The following is a 24,422-nucleotide window of genomic DNA, read 5'->3' on the forward strand; positions in this document are numbered from 1 at the left end:
AGAGGAGTTCTCAAACTCCTTTATTCGAACATCTTGAGGCTGTTGGCTAAAGCTATCCAGAACAGAAAAGGCCCTAGGAATCTGAGCAGCCCCTACCTAGCTCTTCCTTTTCTGCTACACTCCCCGCCTTGGTTAAGACAACAGCGTCACGAAGTCGGGCTCGGATTTGTTGGGTAGGAGCTTTGGGCTGGAGCGTTGGACCGCCCGGCCCCGCCCCCAGCGGCCAGGCCCCGCCCGCCCCCGAGCCCCCGCCCTGTGCGTCCCGCGGGGTTGGTCACGACGATCCCACTCCTCGTTCCTCTGGAACGTTTTGCTCGCGGCGCTCTTTCTCTCTATAAAGTTGTTGTTGCGGCTTCCGCCGCGGGTGGAGGAAGATGGCGTCGAGTGGTGGTGGCTGTAGCGCTTCGGAGAGACTCCCTCCCCCTTTTCCCGGCCTGGAGCGGGAGTCCGAGGGGGCGGCCGGGGGGTCAGAACCCGAGGCTGGGGACAGCGACACCGAGGGGGAGGATATTTTCACCGGCGCCGCGGCGGCCGTGAGTTCGCACCCTTCGGGGCGGGCGGGCGCCCCAGAGGGAAGAGAGGCCAAGTGAGGGTCGAGGAAGCTGGGCAGAATGGGCCCGGCGAGACCCTGCGTTGGTGACGGTAGTCGCGCGGCTTGGGAGCCCTTAATGAGTACCAAGATGTTAGGGGCCCGACTCCCAGGTCCCGGGGGCAGACGGTGAGGAGCGAGGGGTGTGGTGGCTTCTCCACCCAGGTCCCTGACAGCGAAAAGATGCCCAGGCCGGCATTTGGCCCTGCCGTGTGGTGACCCCAAGGACCCAGGGGTTGTTTTGTGGTCGTTTCCTGGCGGCCTGATTTATTGGTCAAGATAAGGAAATGGGATACAGACTTTTCTTTCCTTAACCTTACTGCTCCTAGGATCAGTAGTGTTATCTGAAGTGGCTCAGGACCTTGACCCGCCCACAAATCCTTTCATTAGCTCAAAACTTACCGTTAATTACCAAAGGCTCATTGTGGATCTAGTTTATAAGGGTTAAGTTGACTCCTCTGATCTCTAAGGAAAATCCTGCCAGAAGTCCGTTGAAAAAAAGGCCCTGCCAGATAAATCACTACATAGATGACAAGCTTTGTCCTTTTTAAAGAGCTGTATTAAAATGCCTAAGTACCTCTGTGGGATTAAATCTCTAAACGTGAGGAGGAAATGGTGTTTCCCTTAGTAATATCGAGGTTTCTAATAAGAGGTGTTGGGGGAGAGACTGATTTTATAGGTGGAATGTGAAAAATCAATAATCAGTTCTGGAACCAGTGGAGATGTTTTGGGTTGTTTTATAAGAATACTGACTCATACGACTTGGTACAGTTCATTCCAGGTTGAAAACTTCTTCAGTGCTAGGTCTGTGAATTTTTGTACTATTCTATCTCAGATAATACTTCTCTTTGTAGTACCTATTTCAGTATATAAGTGACTAAATAAGACAGCTTGAAATTCTTTATGTAGCATGTGTCTGAAAAAGGTTGAGGCTTGTTTCATTTATGTCAGAAAGAGGCTAAGTTTCTAGGAAATATCTTTGGTGACATCTTTAGAATTTTCCCTGTACTGTATTCGGGAATGGAATTCATAATCCCAGCCCAAAAAGTACTTGTTGACGCTAATATAACCGCGTAAAACTGTCTGATGAAGTCTCTGTTATTCTAAGAAATAACTCTTGCTGCTAATTTAGTCTTTCTGTTTCTCACTTAAAACCAATTTTTGGTCTTTTCCTTTGGTAATTCTCCCATAAGTCATGGAGAAGAGCTGTTAATAACTACTGGGATGAAAAAAAAAACTACTGGGATGGTAGATATTCAGACCAAATATCTGAAAATAGACACTCTGACATTGAAAGTGATTGGTCACGGAGGCAAATGATGATTTATTTTCAAAAAGGGCCCTGATAGGGTGAGGAGTTGTTTTGTAGAGTTTTCCAAAAGAAGTTGGAGAGGCTGTGACTTGATTGATCTCAGATTACTTTACAGAGGCATCAGTACTTCTCTCTTATAAGACTGTGTGGAAGTACTTTGCCTAATTTCCAACCAAAGAGAGGAGGAAGGAGTCAGAATGAACTTGTTCTACCACAGAAAGCGTGATTATTTTTAGTTAGATTTTGATCCAGGAAAATTGAGTTGCTGGGGAAACTAAAATGCTACCTGTAAGCCATTTTTTTAGCTGCCTGTTCTGATGTTAATCTTCAGGAAGCCACGACTCCACTATTTCTCACTAGTTAAACTGTGAATTTCTTGTTTAAAAGCCATTGAATACAAATTATATTCCAATAAATGTTTTAGTTGTGAGCCTGTGTAAGAGGTTAGGGGATTGCAGTGCTTCTGTGTCTTAAGGAGTAACATTGAAGAATAAAATAAGAACAAGGGCTTTGAAGGCTGATTTAAATCCATCCAGGTTCTGTTACTTGGGCAAGGTACTTAATTACTCTGTATGGTTTCCTCACCTGTAAAATGTGAATAATAGCATTTACGCCCACCATTATTATACGGATTAAATTCAAATATCTGTGAAACACTTGAGCATTGTAAACTGTAATTATGCTAAGAATGAAAGAACCCACAGAATCTAGTAATGGATTAGAAAAATTGTATTTATTAACCCTAAAAATCGTTAATATAGTTTATCAAAATCAAACTAGTAATTGATTTGATTAAAAATCATCAAAGTAGGCACTTAATGACTTCAGTGGCATCTTATTAAGTTTACCTTCATATTGTGTTTTGGTGGGTGTTGGAGGCAGAGGGAGGAGTATTAAAAAATTGGGAAGCTGAGGCATGTAAAATTTAAAATAATTTATGGTATGCATGTAATTTCCTGGACATTGATGTTACAGCTGCTGTTGTTAATCATCCCATCTGCTCTCTTTTAGGGCCCAAGAGGCTTTGTTAATACAGTAATAAAAGTATGATTTATAATCAGAGGGGTGCCCATGATATGCATTTCAGAATCTACAAACCAGTGACATGAAAGGGATAGACTGAAGTTAAAAGGATTATTAAAACAAATCTGATTATTAAAAAGATTATTAAAACAAATCTGAAAGCATTGCCTTAAGATTGAAAACCAGCTGGGAAATATCTTAAGATATTTTTAGAATATATATAAATTATATATATAATGTTATATATAAATTATGTTAAAAATTTTAGACTAAATAGCGTACATATTTTTGTGCCTCATTTAACTTCAGTGGTCTTACTTGCATACTTACACTGAATGATAGAGTTGAAGCAAGTTCTTTATTTGCCCTCCCAGGAATTCTTATATGCCCATCTCTTTTTAGCAGTATGCCAGGACCACAATTAGATATGCCCTTTAAATGAAAGAGAACTGCAGAGGCCTTTCTCATGCTAAGAGGAAGGAGGAAAAGTGATAACTTCACTTCAGATTTTGGCCAAATCTGGTAACTACTTCCGATGATCTATCAGACCAATTAGAATTTTTTCCCACTACTCTTAATCTTGAATTGAAACCCTAGTAATTACAGAAATGGCTAGAAAAAATAAAATAGGGGCGTGCCTGGGTGGTTCAGTTGGTTAAGTGTCCAACTCTTGATCTCAGGGTTGTGAGTTTAAGCCCCTCATTGGGCTCCACTCCCAGTGTGAAGACCACTTAAATTTAAAAAATTAAATAGAAGTAGGGGCGCCTGGGTGGCTCAGTTGGTTAAGCGACTGCCTTTGGCTCAGGTCATGATCCTGGAGTCCCGGGATCGAGTCCCACAGCGGGCTCCCTGCTCAGCAGGGAGTCTGCTTCTCCCTTTGACCCTCTTCCCTCTCGTGCTCTCTGTCTCTCATTCTCTCTCTCTCAAATAAATAAATAAAAGCTTTAAAAAAAATAAAATAAAATAAATAAAAAATTAAATAGAAGTAAAAAATAGAATAAAGAACAAACAGCAGGGAACTTGAAAAAGTCATATGTCGGGTGCCTGGGTGGCTCAGTGGGTTAAACGGCTGCCTTCGGCTCAGGTCATGATCCCAGGGTCCTGAGATTAAGCCCCACATCGGGCTCCCTGCTCTGCGGAGAGCCTGCCTCTCCCTCTCCCTCTGCCTGCTGCTCTGCCTACTTGTGCTCTCTATCTCTGTCAAATAAGTAAATAAAAAAAGAAAAGTCAGATGTTGAATAGTCTTTGATTAATAGTTATTTACATATTCTCACTGGTGTTAAAGACAAAAGAATAATATAACTTTTATTGGTATTCAGAAGTCGTGGATAGCAAGTGGCTTCTGATTGACTATTGGATATATATATAGGCATTTTAATGCTCAGCTCAAATTGTAAACCAGTTTCACTTCTAATAAGTTTAGGTTTTCTTTTCTTGAAGTACATAGAATCATTAATTTCTTGATCATAGAATTGTACTAGCAGTTAACCTAGCTTTCAGGGTTATGCAGGAAAAGCTAACAATTAGTTACAAAGCACTTTTGGAGGTAGAGGGATGAGAAAAGACTTAAAGATGACTAATAAGAACTCAACTTAAAAATTTATTTAAAATTAGGGTGCCTGGGTGGCTCAGATGGTTAAGCGTCTGCCTTCGGCTCAGGTCATGATCCCAGGGTCCTGGGATCGAGCCCCACATCAGGCTCTTGGCTCAGCGGGGAGCCTGCTTCTCCCTCTCCCTCTGCCTCTCTCCCTGCTCATGCTCTCTCTCCCTCTCTATCTCTGTGTCTCAAGTGAATAAATAAAATCTTAAAAAAATTTATTTAAAATTAGAGTTTGGGGCTTATAGGAGAAGCAATAAAGGTTGCAGTTAGATTTCTGGCTTCTGTAGGGAGTTGCTGCTCTTTGCTTTTTCAGGTGTTAGGGTAGTTCTCATGACTTAGCCATTTGTGATTTGGTTGGGAGGAGGGAGAGGGAAAAGAACACTCCAATTTCTCTTGGTCCTCAAAGCTTCTCAGCACTCTTGAGTAACTGTTGGCATAGATAAATCATGAGTAGCTCATAGTTAGTAGAGCAAGTAACCATAAGTATCTCATCTCCAGGAAAAGCCTGTTGTTCAACTTTTTCTGGCTTATTCTCTTGCTTAGTCAAGTGGACAGCTGGGGCTTCATTCTGCTTTCAGAGCAGATTTGAACTGGGTTTCTTTTTCAAAATGGAAGTTAGTGCACTCATTAGAACTCTGATCCTTCTGCAGTTTTCTGGGTCCTTCTAAGTTATATTAGTTTGAAACCCAAAAAGTTTAGTAGGGAAATTACATCATAGAATTCAGTAGATTGTAGCTAAATCTTGGTAGACCATGGTGTGCCCTTTCACTTTGAAGTCTCTCATTTTCCCCACCCTCCCCTTTTCTATTTTCATTAGTCTTAGAGGGACTAGCCTAGAGGTTTTTTACCTTTTTGTGTCACGGACCAATTAGCAGTCCAATGAAGCCTATGGATACATTCTCAGAATGTTTTTACGTGTATAAAATACGTAAGATTACAAGGAAACCAATTACACAGAAATGCAGTTAGCAAAACATTAAAACAATTTTTATGTTTGTAATATGTGCTTTTTAATACTTTACCTGGTAAGATCTAAGGATAGTTATAACTACCATAATTAAAAAAAAAATAGAGACGACTATAAATGATACTTTGAGAACTGTAACAATTGTGATGTCAAATAAAAATATGTAATTTCTGTTATAGTGTCAAATACTGCTATTGCTATTGTGGTTTGTTGGCTATCTTTGTAATTGAAAAAAATGCTGAATTTCAGTTAGAAATTAGTGAAAATGAAATTGTAACTTTTTTAAATATATATTTTTTTTAATGACTTTTTTTAAGATTTTTTTTTTTTATTTATTTGACAGAGACAGAGAGGGAACACAAGCAGCGGGAGTGGGAGAGGGAGAAGCAGGCTTCCCGCCGAGCAGGGAGCCTGATGTGGGGCTCGATCCCAGGACCCTGGGATCATGACCTGAGCCGAAGGCAGATGCTTAACGACTGAGCCACCCAGGCCCCCCAGTGAAATTGTAACTTTATTCCCATCTAAGTTCCTAGACACCTCCTGAATTCCATGTCTCATGGACCCCAAGATAATAACCCCTACTTGAACTCCTTTAGCTGTGAAGAGGGGTAAAATTGTGAAGTCCTTTGGGTTAATTGAATATTTAACCAGTTCGTAGAGTAAGATGCACCCTATTCCCAAATTTAATGGACACTAAATTCCATTCTCCCAAGCGCAGAAGCTTTTAGTGCATCTGTGCCATTTTTGAAACGTGGCCGTGGCGTGGGAAAGGAGTCACTGCCAGTGGTAAGTAAAATAATTGCCCCCTCCCTAAGATATCCACCTCCTAAGCTGTGAATGTATTCCGTTACAAAGCAAAGGAGGATTAAGGTTGAAGATGGAATTAAGGTGGCTAATCAGTTGACCCTAAGGTAGAGAAATTAGCCTGGGTTATCTGAGTGAGCCCAGTGTAATCACAAGGATCCTTTAAAAATGGAAGAGTGTCAGAGGGTGACTGTGGAAATGAGTACCCACAGAAGAAAGGCACAGAGAGATGCAACACTGTTGGTTTTGAAAATGGTGGAAGTAGGCCATGAGCCAAGACATGTGGATCACTTTTAGAAGCTAGACGATCAAAGCAACAGATTCTCCCATAGAACCTCCACAAAGGAACATAGCCATGGTGACACATTGATTTTAGCCCAGTGAGACCTGTATTAACTTCTACAGAACTATTAGATAATACATTTGCATTGTTTAAGCTGTTAAATTTATGATAATTTTGTGTTGCGGCGGTGATAGAAAACGAATACACCACCCCACTTAGCTTATTTTTCTGTAGAAGTAAATGTGGCAAATAGAACAGTATTTCATGCCAAGGTCTTCCAGGTTGATTTTTAAAGACTTTGTGACTGCCCTGTTATCTAGGTATAACTTCTGGGCATGACTTTTTCCTAATTGTCCTTGCCTTGTTACATTAGTATGACCACACAATTCTGTAGCTCTGTCTTGCCTTACTAAATTATATTAATTTTTCGCCAGAAGGTGAGTACCCTAGTTCTCCAGAAGCACAGTGTTACCTTAGCTTTTAATTTGGATTCACCTCTCTGAATGCAGTTGAGAATTTTTAACAGTACTACCCTTTTGAGGTCCCTTGAATAATGCAAGGATTCTGCATAGAGCAAAGAGCAGTTGAGCAACATAAGGAAGAATCACAACTCAATAACCTAAAGGGAGGTTACGCAGAATCAGAGTCATACTTTTCGGGACTAAATGGGTATGTTCAGCTATGAGGGATAGCAAACCCAAGTCTGTCCTTCCCTGAGCTAAGAACATTGCGTTAGTGGCCTGGCCTCATGGTTTGGGGCTGGTAATTGGTGGGGAATACCTGTTTGCTCTTAACACAAGTGCTCTCGCTGTAGCTCTTTCTAGTGCCTCTCTGAGAGTTAGATTAGGCTGTCTGTGTGCCTCATAATTATAAACAGAAATACTTGAACTTTTAAATAGGCTTATCAGTGGAACCACCTGCTAGAATTAACAGCCAAAAGGAGTCAGCAAGGGTTGGATATCCTAGCCTAGGATTCTGTCACTAAAGAAAGTATGCCTCCTTTATTTTAGAAAAGGGGGCAGGAGAAGGTGGCAGGATACGGGGAAGTAGGCAGGGCTATAATTTGCTTTACTAACTATATCACAAACATACTGTTTTCATCATAGAAAATAGTTTTATCTGTCGCCTAGAAATTTAGCTCCCTTTAAATAGATGGATAGTTTTGTGATGTACTGGCAATTCAGAGATTTTTTTTTAAATATGAATTATAAGCAAAGGTTATTTTTAGTATTGATTTTGCAACTCAGTAAAATCAGTGTGCCTCTTCCTTTCCCCCAGGATGAGTCCTTCCTGAAACTTAACTGTTGATTTAAAATTAGCTTTTTATGTTTTACTTTTTTAAGTAGGCACCACACCTAGCATGGCGACAACCCTGAGATCAAGACCTGAAGTGAGATCAAGAGTCAGACGCTTAACCATCTGAGCTGCCCAGGTGCCCCCAAATTAGCTTTTTAATATAAATTAATAATACTGATTAATTTTTTTAATCTTGGGCAAAACATACCAAATGTGTTATAAAGCCCAGATATATATTTATTTTGATGATAAGCTATTGTTATAGACTCTAGTCTCATGGAAGACTTGTTTTCTATTAACAGTTTTGTGTGAATGTAGGATACTTTGTCCATTTCTTATATGTAAAAATAGTTATCAGGGGTGCCTAGGTGGCTCAGTTGGTTGGGCATCTGCCTTTGGCTCAGGTCATGGTCTCAGGGTCCTGGGATCAAGCCCTGTGTCAGGCTCCCTGCTCAGCGGTGAGTCTACTTCTCCCTCTCTCGCTCTCACTCACTCTCAAATAAATGAAAATCTTTAAAAAAAAAATAGTTCTTGGCTTTTACCGAATCTGATTTTAAGTAAAACTTGAGAATGTTATGCCTCAAAGACCAATTGTGTGCTGGGTACTTCCCAGCCTAAAGAAATAAGCTTAGCTTGTCCAACGCCAATCCAAAGTATTCATCTGAAAATAAATTTGCTAAGGCCCCAAATAAAACAGATGTGAAAAGAGATAAAGTTGGGGAGGGGTACTGTACAGTATGCCTGAGAGAGCATTATGTAAGAAACTTAGGTAAACTTAGGTATACTTATGCAAGGAAAGTGTACATCTAAGTGCTGACTCAGCATAGAAAAATAAGCAAAGTACATCATATACTTACGCAAGGAAAGTGTACATCTAAGTGCTGACTTAGCATAGAAAAATGAGCAAAGTACATCAAGACAAGTCACAGGGGTTCAAATGGCCAGTAAACATGTGGAAATAAGACTTTTTACCAGTCAACCTGGCAAGGATTTTTTAAAAGAAAGAATTTGGGGTACCTGCCTGGCTCAGTCAGTAAAGCACATGACTCTTGATCACAGGGTTGTAAATTCAAGCCCCATGTTGGGTGTAGAGATTACTTAAAAATCTTGAAGAAAAAGAGAGAGAATGCTTAATGTTACTGTGGGTGCAGCACTCTTACATATTGGGGGTAGGGGGGTGTAAATTGGTGGTGTTTCTGGAAGTCAGCGGAGGCTTTAAAATTTTATGTCCAATAATTCTACTTAAGAATCTATCCCAAGGAAATACTCAGATGTGGACTTACATATAGGGATGAACATCATAGCATTATTTGTGATGATAAAAACCTGGAAACTGTAAATGTCCATCTTTAGGGAGATGACTGTGTTGTGGTGTACCCATACAATAGAGAGTTAAATCACTAAAAGTGTGATTTTTATCCAACTCTTGATGACATGGAAAAAAGGCTTAGATGGTGGGGGTGCTGGGGAACAGAATACAAAGCTTTATACACATAGAAGATTAAATTTGTGAAAGAACTACAGAGGAAAGAACAGAGGAAGAATAAATACAGTAATCAGTCTAACTTCAGCTTTCTATGAACTCAGCCGTGAATACTTTGATCTGGGGGTTGGAATCCCAGAGTACATCTGAGGAGCAGTTTTCTGTTCTCACAGGTAGTTGTTACCTAGCATACTAAGGGACATCTTTGTTTTCATCACAGTTCTAGTCAAGCAGCTTTTGCTTTTTAAGATTATTTATTTATTTGAGAGAGAGAGCTCACGCACACAGAGGGAAGGGGAGAAGCAGACTTCTCCACTGAGCAGGGAGCCCGATGCGGGGCTCAATCCCAGGACCCTGGGATCATGATCTGAACCGAAGGCAGACGCTTAACAGACTGAACCACCCAGGCGCCCCTCTAGTCAAGCAACTTGTGGTTTGGGCTTGAAGGGGATCTGGTAGAAGAAGAGACAGGTAGCCATGCTCTAGTAGTCTTTGGAATGTCCCATCCATCTGGGTCTGTCTCTCCTGATTATTATAAGGGAAGGCAGGCTGCTGTTATCTTAGTCTTCAAACTTCCAAGTTTAGATGATGAAACAAATGGAAAGTTGGCTTTATTCATCTCCATATCACAAGAATGGGTTCTTCTAGGTGTTTGTTTTTTTTTTAAATGTGCCTTTCCTGTTGCTTTAGTCTCCCTGGTGAGCTACTAGTAAGTTACAGTTGATTATATATATATATCATTAATGTGTTTTGGGTTTTAATCTCTCCTGGAGATAACTGGTATCAGTGAGAATTGAATTAAATCAGATGGCTTTTTGTGAGATTCCCCATACTGTCCAAGAGCACAAGAGAATGTATAGAAAAGAAATGTGTGTGTAGGAAGGTAGTTGGCAATATTGAGGCAAAAGGGAGCTGTGGGTTTTGGTTTTGCCCTGTTATTTGTTGTCTTTATCTCTGTAGTAATTTTGTTGTTGTTGAAGATATTGGAAGCACCTAGAAAACAGGATCACTATCTCTGAGTTGGTATAACATTTAAGTACATATATTTAAGTATTAAAATATTTAAGTATTCATTAAGCTTTATTAGCATAGAAAAGTTCCAGTAGGAGCATTGTTTGTTAATATAAATTCTACATATTGGTAGCAATTTCTTTCCCTGAGGGTGGCCCCAGTATTGGGATGGAGCTGTTTCCATGGCAAATTCAGAATACCCAATAGATCTGTCATTTTACTTTTTACTTTGTTCTTTTGGGTCAGAAAAGGCCTGTTTCTGAGAACAAACTCCCTCAGATTTGTTAAGGAAATGTTTCATAAAAGATTCCTTAAGTCAGGTCTTTTAACTGATTTGGCCTTGGGGTTTGACTTCAAAACCCTGCAGTACCACACCATGGCTTTTGAAGCCAGATTTCCAGCATTTTGTTCATGTTCTACACAATTCAGCTTTGTTCACTCTGGTACCGGTCTGGGGCCCCACCCGATACTTGTTTGTGGGTGATCACTGAGCTTTTGATAAAGGCCATCAACTGACTGTATTTTTACCATGTGCCCACTAGGCTAAGCATGACTGGTTTTTATTCTGCTAGCCTGGCATGGGTGTGGTTGAAAATTGTGTCTGTGTAAGTTAGGGATAAAAAGATAACTTATATTTATGAACAGCATTAGATGTAAAGTGTTATACCTTCCTTTGCCTGTCAGGGGGCCAGTAATATCTACACAACTGTGTTTCTGTGAACAGTTTAGCCAAGGCCACACAGTAAGCCAGGATCTGGGTGTGGTTGAAAATTGTGTCTGTGTAAGTTAGGGATAAAAAGATAACTTATATTTATGAACAGCATTAGATGTAAAGTGTTATACCTTCCTTTGCCTGTCAGTGGGCCAGTAATATCTACACAACTGCGTTTCTGTGAACAGTTTAGCCAAGGCCACACAGTAAGCCAGGATCAGAGCTTGAATTCTGCACTCCAGTGTGGTGTCCTGGTCATTAGAATGTGCCCCCATCAGCATTTGAAAGAATAAAGGTCATCAAATGAGAGGGAGAAATGCATTTGGACAGGTTCTTTTGAAAATTATCTGTGTGTACACATACCCATGTCAGTATCATGTGCTTTGGGGTAGGGCATTTCAGCAAGGTTATGGTGTTAGAAATGAACTCTGAAATGTACGAGTTTATTTTAGCTCTGTGATTACTTGGGCAGCGCTTACATCACTAATGATGATTTGCTGCTTATTGAGCTGGCTGAATCATGAGCCTGCCTTCTGCTAAACACCTGTGGGTGCAACTGACGGATGCATTAGAAGTCACTTTCTAGGTTTGTTTTTAACAGTACTGTTTTATTCAGAGTATCTCTTTGTTTTCAGAGTAAGCCCCAGCCTCCAAAGGGAATTGCTTCCCTTCTCATCAACAATGGCTCCAAAGAAAATGGCATCCATGAGGAACAAGACCAAGAGCCCCAGGATCTCTTTGCAGGCAAGTATGGACTCAAAACCTGTACTAGGAGTCTTGTGCGTCGCTGAATTAAACAAGCAAGATCTATATTGGAAACATAACTCTGTAAGGATACAATTGTGGAGGATTACAAATCAAGTAGAATTTATCCCCTGCCATCAAGATTCTGCCAGGGTTAGGGAGACCTAAACATACAGATAGAGTTAGACGGGCTACTAAATAATGTAAATGTGGCAAAAAAAAAAAATGCCATAAATAGTAAGTCTCAGATCTTCGTTTGAGATCAGACTAAAGTAGTGTCTTTAGATTTATGACCAAGACTCATAGTAAGAATTACATTTTGTCACAATCCAAAATATATGCATACTTATATAAAACAAACAAAAATGTTAAGTGACTTGCCTTTACTACTTTCAATACAATCTGAAATATCCTATTGTTTCTCCCTTTTTTTAATGCTATTTGCAACCAATTGAATTGATTTCACAGTTCACCAATGAGCCACGTCCTTCAGTTTGATTAAGAGTAGGACAGAGTGGGGTTTCTTAACCTTGGCACTATTAATACTTTGGGCCCAATAATTTTTTTTTTTAAAGATTTTATTTATTTATTTGAAAGAGAGAGAGAGAGAAACAGCATGAGAGGGGAGAAGGTCAGAGGGAGAAGCAGGCTCCCCGCTGAGCCGGGAGCCCGATGTGGGACTCGATCCCAGGACTCCGGGATCATGACCTGAGCCGAAGGCAGTTGCTTAACCAACTGAGCCACCCAGGCACCTGGGCCCAATAATTTTTTGTTGAGAGGGCTTCCCTATTCTCAACAGGGGGTGATTTTGCCCTCCAGAAGACACTTGGCAACAGTGAGAGACATTTTTGGTTGTCACACCTGGATGTGCTATTGGTATCGGATGGATAAAGGCTATAAATGCTGCTAACCACCCTACAATACACAAGACAGCCTCTCACAAAATTATCCAGCTCAAAATGTTAGTGCCCATATTGAGAAACTGTTGTAGAGTGCCCTTGGAAGACTTCCTGGAAGAAGAAGGGTCTATGTAGGAGAAAAAGAGAAAGGGTACAGATGGTTGGGCAGGGAATTCAAGGTACATTTGAGGGCCAGTCAGTAAACTTGGTGGGCCAGAGCAGGGAGTTCTTAGAGAAGCCATGGAAGATAAGACTTGAAATGTAGTTTAGGAGGATTTTAGACATCAGTAATAATTACAGTTTGGGAATTTTCATCCTACTGTCAGCTAAGAGCCATTGGCAGTTTTGAATAAAGGAAGTGATATGGGTAATGTTTTAAGAAGACTAATCGAATGGAATTATATAAAATGGATAGCAGTAGAGAAAAACTGGATACTTCAGAAGGCAATCACAAATTTGTTCAAGAATGAAATGGCAAAGACCAAAAATAAGATGATATAAATGGGAAGGGAAAGGTGAAAACTTTTCAAAAGAAAAGGTGAGGCGCCTGGATGGCTCAATCTATTAAGAATCTGTCTTCAGCTCAGGTCGTGACCCCAGGATCCTGGGATCAGGCTCCCTGCTCAGCGGGGAGTCTGCTTCTCCCTCTCACTCTGCCCCTTCCCAGCCCCCTACTTGTGCTGTCAAGCTCTTACGCGCTCAGTCGCTCTCTCTCAAATAAAATCTTTAAAAGAAAAATTATCTTCCTCTCCCCCGTCCTTCCACCTGCTTGCCCACACGTGTGTGCACTCTTTCTCCCTCTCAAAATCATAAATCTTAGAAAGGAATGCCTATGATGAGACGTTTAGTTTAGAACTTGAGTAGCTTCTCAGGTGTTTTAGATATTTATTGTGGAAATTTAAATGTTTGGGTTTTATTTTCCACATGATTAGTTCAGTGATGGAGCCCAGAGACTTCTCTATTACTCTTATCAAAAGTGCGAGGAAAAAAAGCCACTTTTTAATGTAAGTTTTGGCATCTTTGTCACATGAATGTCAGGAGAAAATGCACAGTTCTTCAAAAGGCTTTTAGTAGCACTTAGTAAGTCAAAGGTTTTAAATGAGAAGTATCTCCTGTTTCATTTCCAAACCCATTTATTAACTTAATTATTTACTTAGGGCCTCCATGATCTGAATATCTTCAACATACTTCAGCTGGTTGCTTGCGCCAAAGAATCCTGCCATCTGAGATGTTTATTATGTGTACTATTTTTGTTTTGTACTCCCACACCATGGTCATATTATCTTTTTTTTTTTTAAATATTTTATTTATTTATTTGACAGAGACAGAGCGAGAGCAGGAACACAAACAGGGGGAGTGGGAGAGGGAGAAGCAGGCTTCCCGCTGAGCAGGGAGCCCAATGTGGGACTCGATCCCAGGACCCTGGGATCATGACCTGAGCCGAAGGCAGACACTTGATGACTGAGCCACCCAGGCACCCCACGGTCAGATTATCTTACCACCTCTCTTCTTTTCCTGATAGGGACCAGGTTCTAACAGTGTGGCAACCATGTTTGTAGACATGATTCACATTTAATGATTAGCACATTGATCTAGAACTTAGTCATGCCTTATAGGCCCCCACTGGTTTCATTTTAGCTCCAAATGAAGTCTAGAAAAGAAAAATAGTCACGTCTAGGTGGCTCAATTGGTTAAGCATCTGACTTTGGTTCAGGTCATGATCTCGGGGTCCTGGGATTGAGCACCATGTCAGGCTCCCCGCTCAGCAGGGAGTCTGTTTGTCCTTCTCTCTCTTCCTCTGCCCCACCCCCTGCTCATGCTCTTGGTCTCTCTCAAATAAATAAAGTCTTTAAAAAAAATAAGAAAAAGAAATAGCTTTCTCTGAACTCCCTAAGACTAAAATTGAATACCTACTGATCAGGCCAAACTCAAATAGATATTTATGTTTTTGTTTATTAAAGAAGAAAACAAAATCTTTGCTGTTTAAGTTTTGAACTTCCTTTTTTTAAAGATTTTTATTTATTTATTTGACAAAGAGAGACATAGCGAGAGAGGGAACACAAGCAGGGGGAGTGAGAGAGGGAGAAGCAGGCTTCCCGCGGAGCAGGGAGCCCAGTGCGGGGCTCGATTCCAAGACCCTGGGATCATGACCTGAGCCGAAGACAGACGCTTAAGGACTGAGCCACCCAGGCGCCCCAGACTTCTTTTTTTAAAGATTTTTTTTTTTTTTAATTTATTTGAGAGAGAGAGACAGAGATAGTGAGAGAGGGAGAGCAAGAGCAGGGAGGAGAGGGAGAAGCAGTCTCCCCGCCAAGCAGGGAGCCTGATGCAGAGCTCGATCCCAGGACCCTGAGATCATGACCTGAGCCGAAGGCAGACGCTTAACCAACTGAGCCACCCAGATGCCCTAAGTTTTGAACTTCTAACACCATTGCTCCAAGTTGAAAGTGCATTCTTTTTGTTAATCAAAAAAAATTTGTCTGAAAATGGTGCCTAATGCTCTTTTAAAAGCCCCTCTCTAGAACACTTAGGGAATGAGTTGTTCTGCTCAACTGCAATTTTCCCAGATAGACAGAGGTGGCTTTTAAGCACAATTTTCTTAAAACTACTTTTATTAGAAAGATTTTCAGATATTACAACATCTTTTTATCCCCTTTGGACAGCATGTATCAGATATAATCTTTGGGGCGCCTGGGTGGCTCAGATGGTTAAGCATCTGCCTTTTGGCTCAGGTCATCATCCCAGGGTCCTAGAATCGAGTCCTGCATCGGGCTCCTTGCTCAGTGGGGAGTCTGCTTCTCCCTCTCCCTCTGCTCCTCCCCCTGCTTGTGCTTTCTCTCTCTCTCTCTCTCTGTCAAATAAATAAAATCTTAAAAAAAAAAATCTTTGCAAGCTGATCTAAAACTATAATTGTAAACAGTATTAAACCGTGCTAAAATAACATTGCCATCCTCAGGCGTGGCTAATAGTGCCTTTTCCCAAGTGTTACTCTGTTTGAATGTTGGGTCTATTTTTTTCTAGCTTACCAGTTTTCCTGACTTCCTTTGATGTCATTTTTTGCTATCAATACACCTGCCTGTAGCTGAACTTATTCTTCTTTTCCAAACAATTGTAATAGGAATAAATAGTTTATATAAGATTTTGAAGGAATATTCCCAAGAGTAAAATAAATTGGTACACTGACTTTGTAGTCTTTTTGCTTAATACCTGGTTCTTGCCTAAATTTTAGGTAGGAGAGGATAGCCAAGTAGTTGTATTTGGAAATGGGAGAGATTGTCCCGTCAAGCCTGTGCTAGAAGAACACTTCCCAGGGTGCCTGGGTGGCTCAGTAGGTTGAGCATCTGCCTTTGGCTTAGGTCATGATCCGGGGTCCTGGGATCAAGCCCTGAGCAGGGAGCCCGCTTCTCCATCTGCCTGCTGCCCGCCCTGCTTATGCTCTCTCTTACTCTCTCTCTTGTCAAATAATAAATAAAATCTTAAAAAAAAAATTTATCCATGTAAAAATTTCTTTCTCTTATTCTGTTCACTTGGTCAGATTTCTCAACACTTGCTCTCAGTTTGAAAACATGTTAAGTATTGAGAGTGGTTGCTATTGTTTTTGTCTCTTAAGCCTATAGAACTGAAACTTAGCTATCAAAGACTGATTATTGATCTTCATTATAGAATATCAACTTTTTTTTTTAGATGCCACAGTGGAGCTCTCCCTGGACAGCACACAAAATAATAAGAAGGTGCTGGCCAAAACGCTCATTTCTCTTCCTCCACAGGAAGCTACAAATTCTTCTAAGTCCCAACCAAGCTATGAAGAGGTGAGAATTTGTGCCTTTCGTCTTGTTTCTTTTGGAGTTTTAGGACTTTGCTGCCAGTCTAAAGTTCAGTTGAGTGTGAACCTTGAGAAAATATTTATGACTCTTGAAGAAGACCTTTATGGTTAATGAACAGCCAGAATCCAGTACCTCTTTCTTGGGCAGAGTATCTGTCACCCAAAGGATAGCACAGAGGCTTTCAGTGAACACTAATGATACTTAGTGTCTGAAGCTCCCATATTCGAGAGTATAGTCTTTCCTTATTCCCTCTTTAGACCAACAGAGGCAAGTCTTGCAAAATCTAGTAATTATGCATTATGATCAAAATAAGGTTTTAAGCAAATAGATGTAACAAAGACCTTTGAGCAGGCTTAAAATTGTGAAATTTGATTCATTGGGATTGTTGGGAAGGGACAGAGCTGAACACTGATGTATAGAAGGATATAGCTTGATGTTGTTATATTGATACAAAGTAAGTGCAGGGTAAAATTAATAGCCTTTTTTGTGTATTAACTCTCATGGTTTGTCTTCTCTTTAAAAGCTAGAGGAAGAAGAACAGGAAGACCAGTTTGATTTGACAGTCGGTATAACTGATCCTGAAAAGATAGGTGAGTGTACTTGGGACTCCTAATGTTAGGATGTGGCCAAGGAAAGCATAGCTAGCTAATTTCTACACAGTTATCTTTAGAGCTGAATTAGCCAACACGAAGTGCTTCATCATAGCTTTCCTGTAAGATTATACCCCTTGCTATGCTTCTAAGGCCAGAAATAGCAGTTACCTAGTACTTTATGAGGCTTTTCTTTGCTTTTGGGGAAAAAAAAATCAGAGACATTAAATACTATTAGAATCCTTTTTAAAAGATTTTATTTTATTTTTATTTATTACTATTTTTTTTTTTAGAGCAAACAGGAGCTGGGAGGTGGGGGGCAGAAGGAAAAGGAGAGAGAGTATCTTAAGCAGATTCCATGCCCAGTGCACAGCCCGACATGGGGCTCAATCTCACCACCCTGAGAACATGACCTGAGCTGAAGTCAAGAGTCCGTCTCTTAACTGACTGAGCCACCCAGGGGCCCCAAAGATTTTATTTTTAAGTAATCTCTATACCCAATGTCGGGCTTGAACCTACAACTCTGAGATCAAGTGTTACATGTTCCACTGACTGAACCAGCCAGGCGCCCCTGAATCTTTTTTTAAAAACCCAAACATTCCTTTCTCCCATAGAGTTGATAAGATCATTTTACTCTTTTTTTGAGATCATAAATTCCATTTAAGCATCCTAAAACACATGTTCTAAAACTGAATTTGTTTTTCCCCCAATAAGTTTAGAATTCTTGTTATGTATCATTTATCACTTTCTATCACTTGATAGAAAGAAGTATGTAAGTCTGCATCTCTCTTTGATAGGTAAAGACTAAAGGACCCAGGTTGAATTTTCGTCATATTTGGGGGAAGTTAGATTTTCAGAAAGCACAATGCTTAACTTTGGCCAGAACTTGGATTTTCTGGTTAGCCTTCCCATGTTCTAAGCTTGTAAAGGCTATTAGCAGAGAGCAACAGGCCTCAACTTTCCTCGTTCTATATATAGTCCCTGAAAGAAGAGGCCTTACAGAGCTTTTCCTCCTAAACAGGGATGGTGTTTATATGGTTAAGAAGAAAATGTAATTTCCAACCCTTTTTCTGTTCTGAACTAGGAAGAGGAATTTATAAAGTGTAACTAGACTTTGTGCCAAAATGGTTTGTCATTGAACTGTTGAGTTTGACTTTTCCTAGACTGTTGCACTGGTAGGATGTTTATGAGCATCTTTTTTTTTTTTAATATTATTTGAGAGAGAGAGACAGAATGAGAGAGAGCACAAGAAGGGGGGAGGGGCAAAGGGAGAGGGAGAAGCAGACTCCCCACTGATCAGGGAACCAATGCGGGACTTGATCCCAGGAGCCCTGGGACCATGACCCGAGCTGAAGGCAGACGCTTAAACCCACTGAGCCACCCAGGTGCCCTGTTTATGAGCATCTTACACAGTTTCCTCATCCAATAGTAGAGGAAACAGAGGACCAGTAGGTAAAATGCAGCTTTCCTGTCGGATCACAGTATGGCCCATGGTAGAGCCTGGACCAGTACTTTGGATTACATGTGTGGAATTATTTTTTGCCTCTCTAATATTTTAAATATTCTATAAGCACATTGATTTTTAAGCTAGTTATTACCTACTTTAAATCCTTGGTAGAATAAGAAAAATTATAAGTAAATAATAGTAATTGTTTTAATATTTAAAAATCATGATGTTTAAAAAAAATTAAAGTCATAATGCTTAATAAACCAGGAGAGGGAGGGAATATATTAGTGTCCTAGGGCTTCTGTAATAAAAGACTACAAACAGGTTGGGTTAAAACAACAGGAATATATTTGCTCAGAATTCTGAAGGCCAGAAGACTGAAAACATGGTGTCAGCAAGGCCATTCTCCCTCTGAAGGCACTAGGGAAGATTGCTCTTTGCCTCTCCCCTAGCTTCTGGGAGCCTCAGGCATTCCTTGGCCTATAGATGTATCATTCCAATCTGTGCCTTCCTTGTCACATGGCATTCTCGCTGGGTGTCTTCACATTGTCTTCCCTCTATATGTGTCTATCTCTGTCCACATTTCTCTTCATAGGGATACCAGTCACATTGAATTAGGGCCCACTCCCTCCAACCTCGTTTTCACTTTACTTCTATAAAGACCCTGTTTCCAAATAAGGTCACATTCTGAGATACTGGGACATTAGGACTTTCAACATATCTTTTTAGGGGAGAGAATTCAACCCATAACAGTAATATAAATATCCCATGGATCAGATTTATTTAACTACAAATCACTTAGGTGATTAGCTTTCATTCCCTGGCACCATAGTCTAGATTCTTAGTCATGTTGATGCCAGGAAACCAGCTACTTAAAGCATATTCATATTCAAGACCTGATCTTGGGGCGCCTGGCTGGTTTAGTTGGTAGTGCATGCAACTCTTAATCTCAGGGTCGTGACTTTGAGCCCCACATTGGATACGGAGATCACTTAAAAAAAAAAAAACCTGATCTTTATAACAACACCTTCTGTTTGTGTGGACTGTTTATTCATCACGTGCTTCTCATTCCTACATACAATCTAAATAAGAATCCAGGGCGCCTGGCTGACTCAGTTGGTGTAGAGTATGCAACTCTTGATCTTGGGGTCGTGAGTTAGAACCTTACATTGGGTGTAGAGATTACTTAAAAATAAAACCTTAAAAACATTAATTAATTAATTGGGGCACCTGCAGTAGGTTAAGTGGCCAACTCTTGGCTTCACCTCAGGTGGTGATCTCAGGGTTGTGAGATCAAGCCCGGCTTCCATCGGCACGGAGTCCGCTTCATTCTCTCTCCCTCTGCCCCTCCCACTCAGGTGCACATGCTCTCTCTCTCTAAAATAAGTAAAGAAATCTTTTTAAAAAATTAATTAGAATCTAATTAATTAATTAGAATCCCACTTCTACCAGGATGTGCTTTTTAGACCTTTGGTAATGTGTATATGCCATCTTCAGCTTTCTAAAATTATTTAGGAAATTAACATAGATTTAAAACTGCTGTATTACTAGCCCATTTCCATATTTTATGAACTCTATGTACATGCAGGTATGTTTTTTCTCACTCACTGCCTCAGTAAAAGCAGCTGATACACTGGCAAACTGAAGATCGTCCTATGCTCTTATGTTTTATGTATGTTTGCACTTAGGCTTTCCTTAATTGTAGGCACTAAATTATGGGATTGACCTTTTGGAAATTTGACTATGACCTGTGAATGAAATTTTGAATATTTCTTCTATAAAGTAAATTTAGATTTTTTTTCCTTTTACAGTGGTAAACATTCTTAGTAGTGTTAGGCAATGTAGCATAAGTGGTTTAGAAGAGAACTAACAGTGGTAATTGATAGACAGTAATTTCCAAGTTTGGCTTATGATTTCTGTTTCATATACACCCTTTTGGTAGGATTAGAGAGGTAGAGAAGACAAGCCCTCTATTCCTGTATAATCTCCAACTTGTCTATGTACTTTATAAAAGCAGGCATTCCTAGCCATGTCATTGAAACCAAGTTGCAGTATGGGACCCTGCTGATCTGGTACTGTACTTTCTTCCCGTGGGCCCTCTCCCAGGACCAGTTCAGAAACTTAAGCAGCTAGTAATTAGTGGCCTAGGTTTTCCTGTTTGGTGTGGGGAAGGAATCGAGGGGTTGGGAAGAAGGGGACAAAACCAACCCAAAACACCAGATTTTAGCACTGGAGCTTTGTCTGAGTCCAGTGTATGTCTTTTCACTGCTCAGGGAGTCACTGGTGCCTTTATGTCCCTAAATGGTCTAGGTCAGGACACTACCGCAGAGAAAAACAATTGCTTGAATCCCAAATTATTTAACAGTCAAAGGCTTTTTCAGAAAAATAATTTCTCCAGGAAAGAGATTTGTGTGACATCAGGCAGCCAAAGCGTCTTCCTGCCAGGCCCTTTGCTCTGGGTGAACATGCTAGATGAGAGAGGTCAGTGTCCCCCAGCACCAATGGAGGGGTCCGTGACAGTATTTCTGAAAGAGCAAACCAAGCCCAGAGCTAGCTTAGGGTAGAACTGCTTGTTTCCTTTTACATCAGTTGCTTCCTTCTCCTCCTCCTGCTTTATACAGCAAGAGAATTGTTTGGTTTTAGACAGATGTGTATAACCAGCCCAAATATTGGCATGGTAACAACCAATGGATTGTCAGTATCCAGTGCTGCTTTGTGGAGGGTATAAATGGAGCCTGGCCTTGGAACAGGGGGCTGACTCTCTTGTCTGTCTCAACCTGGGGCCCTGCCAGCATCTGTGGGGACATGATATTGACACAGAGACCCTAAGGCAAAGTAGGAGATTGTAGGATAGTATATAAAGCTTGGAGATGAAACAAGTATCCCTTCTTATACATGGCTCCTGTGGCTTACAATTCCTGGTTAAATGTGAGCAAGATCAGCATTGCTTTGGTTTGTAGAATAATCTTCTTTTGCTTTCTTGTTCTTCCACAGGGGATGGTATGAATGCCTATGTAGCCTACAAAGTTACAACACAGGTGAGTCCAAGTGACCTACTGGTGACCAGCTTAATAGACTTGGGTGTTTATACCAAGAAGGTCATCATTCAGATTATTTCTGGGTATTTCTTTAGTTTCTTTGCCAACATCCTCCTTCAAGTTTACTCAAGATGGAGCAAGCCTGCATCCCTTTGGTAATCTCATCTGAGCCTTTCCACTTTTCTTCCAGAGAGCTAACACTTCAGTGTGAAACTTTGTAAGTTTTATTAAGACATGTGGTATATCTGATATATTCCCATCCCTCTTAGGACCTTTGTGGCTTAGAACTAGTTTGGTGGATTGTCCCAAACTATATCACCTGTTTAAAAATCATCAGTTCTTATGAAGTTTCCTGTGTGGAGCTTCTTTTATACTTTCCCTACCCTTTTACCCCTCGGGTCTGGTCTTCCTTTTTTATATAACATTAATGCATACAAAACTTACACAATGTTGTATGTAGGTTATGAAGCATAAAAAATGAAGGCCCGAACCTACCACCAGTCTTAAGATGAGTGCCATTGAATCCACCTGCGTGTTTCTCCCTGTCATATCCCCTGCCTCACACCTTCAGGGCAACCACTCTCCTGAGTCTCTCATTTCCTTTATACAGAGTCTTCACATATGTATCTCTAAACGATATACTGTTTTGCTTTGTTCTTAAGTTTCATAAAAACGGCATCATGCTGAAAATAGTGTTTTCTTTATTAGCATTGTTTCTCAGACCCATCCATGTTGTGTGTAGCTACAGTTAGTCCGTTGTGTGATTATAGCATAATATATTTATCCATTTTCCTGTTGTGAATATTCAGCACGTTTCCAGGTTTTGTAATTATAAACCATGACCTTTCTCGCACATGTCTCCTAGTAAACACATAGAAGAGTTTCTCTAGGGTGTATAATCAGTAGTTCCCCTGGGTTATAGATAGAGCGAATGTTGAGGAAAGGGAATACAAACTTTCGTTTTTGGAATACAAACTTTTTAAAAGTCTTTGTAACAGTTTATACTCCCATTGGCATGTGTAAAAGTTTTCCTTGATATACTTCTTCGCCAACAATTGGCAAGGACAGCCTCCTTAAATTTTGCCTACCTGGTGAGTATTAAATGATCTGTCATTATGATGTAGGCCTAGTCTTTTTTACTAGAAGTCTTCTTTATATTGTCTCACTACTACTAGGTGGCCTGCCACCTGTGAGATCTAGATTCAGTGACACTTTAGAGGTTAAAGTGTCTACAGTGTGGACATTTCACCTGATCCTCCCCCTTTAGTCTGTCTTTAGTTTTGCTGCTTTAATTCCACAGCGAATACCCTTAATAAAGCAGTGCAAGATGAATGGGTTATAGGTGACCATAGATTTCCACTTTAGACTTCAACATCTGTTTCCTTTTAGAGAAAGGGTTCTTAACCTGGAAGTGGAACTGGATTTGAATTTAATTAGTTGCCTTTATAATCCTATACATTTTATGTTATGCATTTAAAATCATTATTCTGAGAAGGGCTCTGTAGACTCCCAGACAGCCAGAGGGGACTGAAGTTCAAAAAGTTTAAGAATCTCAGCCTTGGAGAAAGTTATTTGCCAGGTGGCTGAAGGACAGGGATCTGGGAAGTAGATTCCGTTCACATCAGCCAGATGACTTTAAAGATACTCATCTTCTATTTGAAATGAAATCACCTTGTGTTTTTTTCTGTCCCCAAGACGAGCTTACCAATGTTCAGGAGTAAACAGTTTGCAGTGAAAAGAAGATTTAGTGACTTTCTGGGTCTTTATGAGAAGCTTTCAGAGAAACATTCTCAGAATGGCTTTATTGTCCCTCCTCCACCTGAGAAAAGCCTAATAGGTAAGTTGTGTGGTCTTTGTTCTGCTTGGATTTTTTTCCTTTGCATTCGTTCTGCAATATACTTTCTAATTAGTATATGAGACTACTATTAACAGTGTGGAATCTTATGGATAGGAAAGAGATATTTCTAGCGTTTTCCTATAAATTAGAGAGGAAATAGCATGTTTTGATGTGTACTCTTTCTTCAGGTGCAGTAGGAGGCTCTGCTTTGAGCTTTCACAGCTGTGTGTATGTGTGTGTGTGTGTGTGTGTGTGTGTTGTGTTCATGTTTGTATTGGTATCAGGAGTCTTAAATGATTCCTCTTTCCTCCAGAATGAAATGTACTAAGTTGGGGGATTGGGGTGGGGGGCTGAGGAACCTTCTCATTGCCATTAGTTGATGCTTATTAATCTATACTCAGAGTCCTGTGGCCCCCTTTTAGAAAACATAATGTTCTGCAAGTCCCAGAGTTTAGAACCTTCAGCACTTTGAGACTAGTTCAAAATATGACTGTCATGTAAAGAACCTTTTTTTTCATGCCTCCTCATGACATAGAAGTGTAGAAGTGGCCTTTGGTTGTTTTTTGTAATGCTGTTCTCCTTGCCTTTCTTCTTGTGGACTTTTTTACGGTTTTTTTTGTTTTTGTTTTTTTAATTCATGATGATTTAGTGAGTTTTACTATTCAAATTCCATTCCAGGAATGACAAAAGTAAAAGTTGGGAAGGAAGATTCTTCTTCTGCAGAATTTCTTGAAAAACGGAGGGCCGCTCTAGAAAGGTAAGTGCCATTGAATGTCATAAGAACAGGTGAGAAGCTGAAACTGAGACTTAACCATGAAACAGTCACTGAACTTAGTAGAGATGAGACTTGACTGAATTAAAGATTCACACCTCTATAAGCTCTTTAACCTTTCCTAAGTCTCTGACCTTCCCACCTTAGACCATCTTTTCTTTCCTCATCCTGAGTGAGCAGACAAGGATATT

At 40.3% G+C, this 24,422-nt stretch overlaps 1 protein-coding gene across 1 annotated transcript in view; it reads left to right on the forward strand.

Moving 5' to 3' along the window:
- Nucleotides 1-304: 304 nt before the first annotated feature.
- Nucleotides 305-24,422, forward strand: part of SNX1 (sorting nexin 1) — a 32,796-nt gene continuing 8,678 nt past the window's right edge. Inside the window, exons 1-7 of the mRNA XM_027569952.1 lie at nt 305-533; nt 11,716-11,824; nt 16,408-16,532; nt 17,071-17,137; nt 21,579-21,622; nt 23,318-23,459; nt 24,138-24,216. Coding sequence (XP_027425753.1) covers nt 375-533; nt 11,716-11,824; nt 16,408-16,532; nt 17,071-17,137; nt 21,579-21,622; nt 23,318-23,459; nt 24,138-24,216 — 725 coding nt within the window. The 5' untranslated portion in view covers nt 305-374. The remainder of the gene's footprint in view (nt 534-11,715; nt 11,825-16,407; nt 16,533-17,070; nt 17,138-21,578; nt 21,623-23,317; nt 23,460-24,137; nt 24,217-24,422) is intronic.

The sequence above is a fragment of the Zalophus californianus genome, chromosome 6 (genome assembly GCF_009762305.2).
Source record: "Zalophus californianus isolate mZalCal1 chromosome 6, mZalCal1.pri.v2, whole genome shotgun sequence".
Lineage (NCBI taxonomy): Eukaryota > Metazoa > Chordata > Mammalia > Carnivora > Otariidae > Zalophus > Zalophus californianus.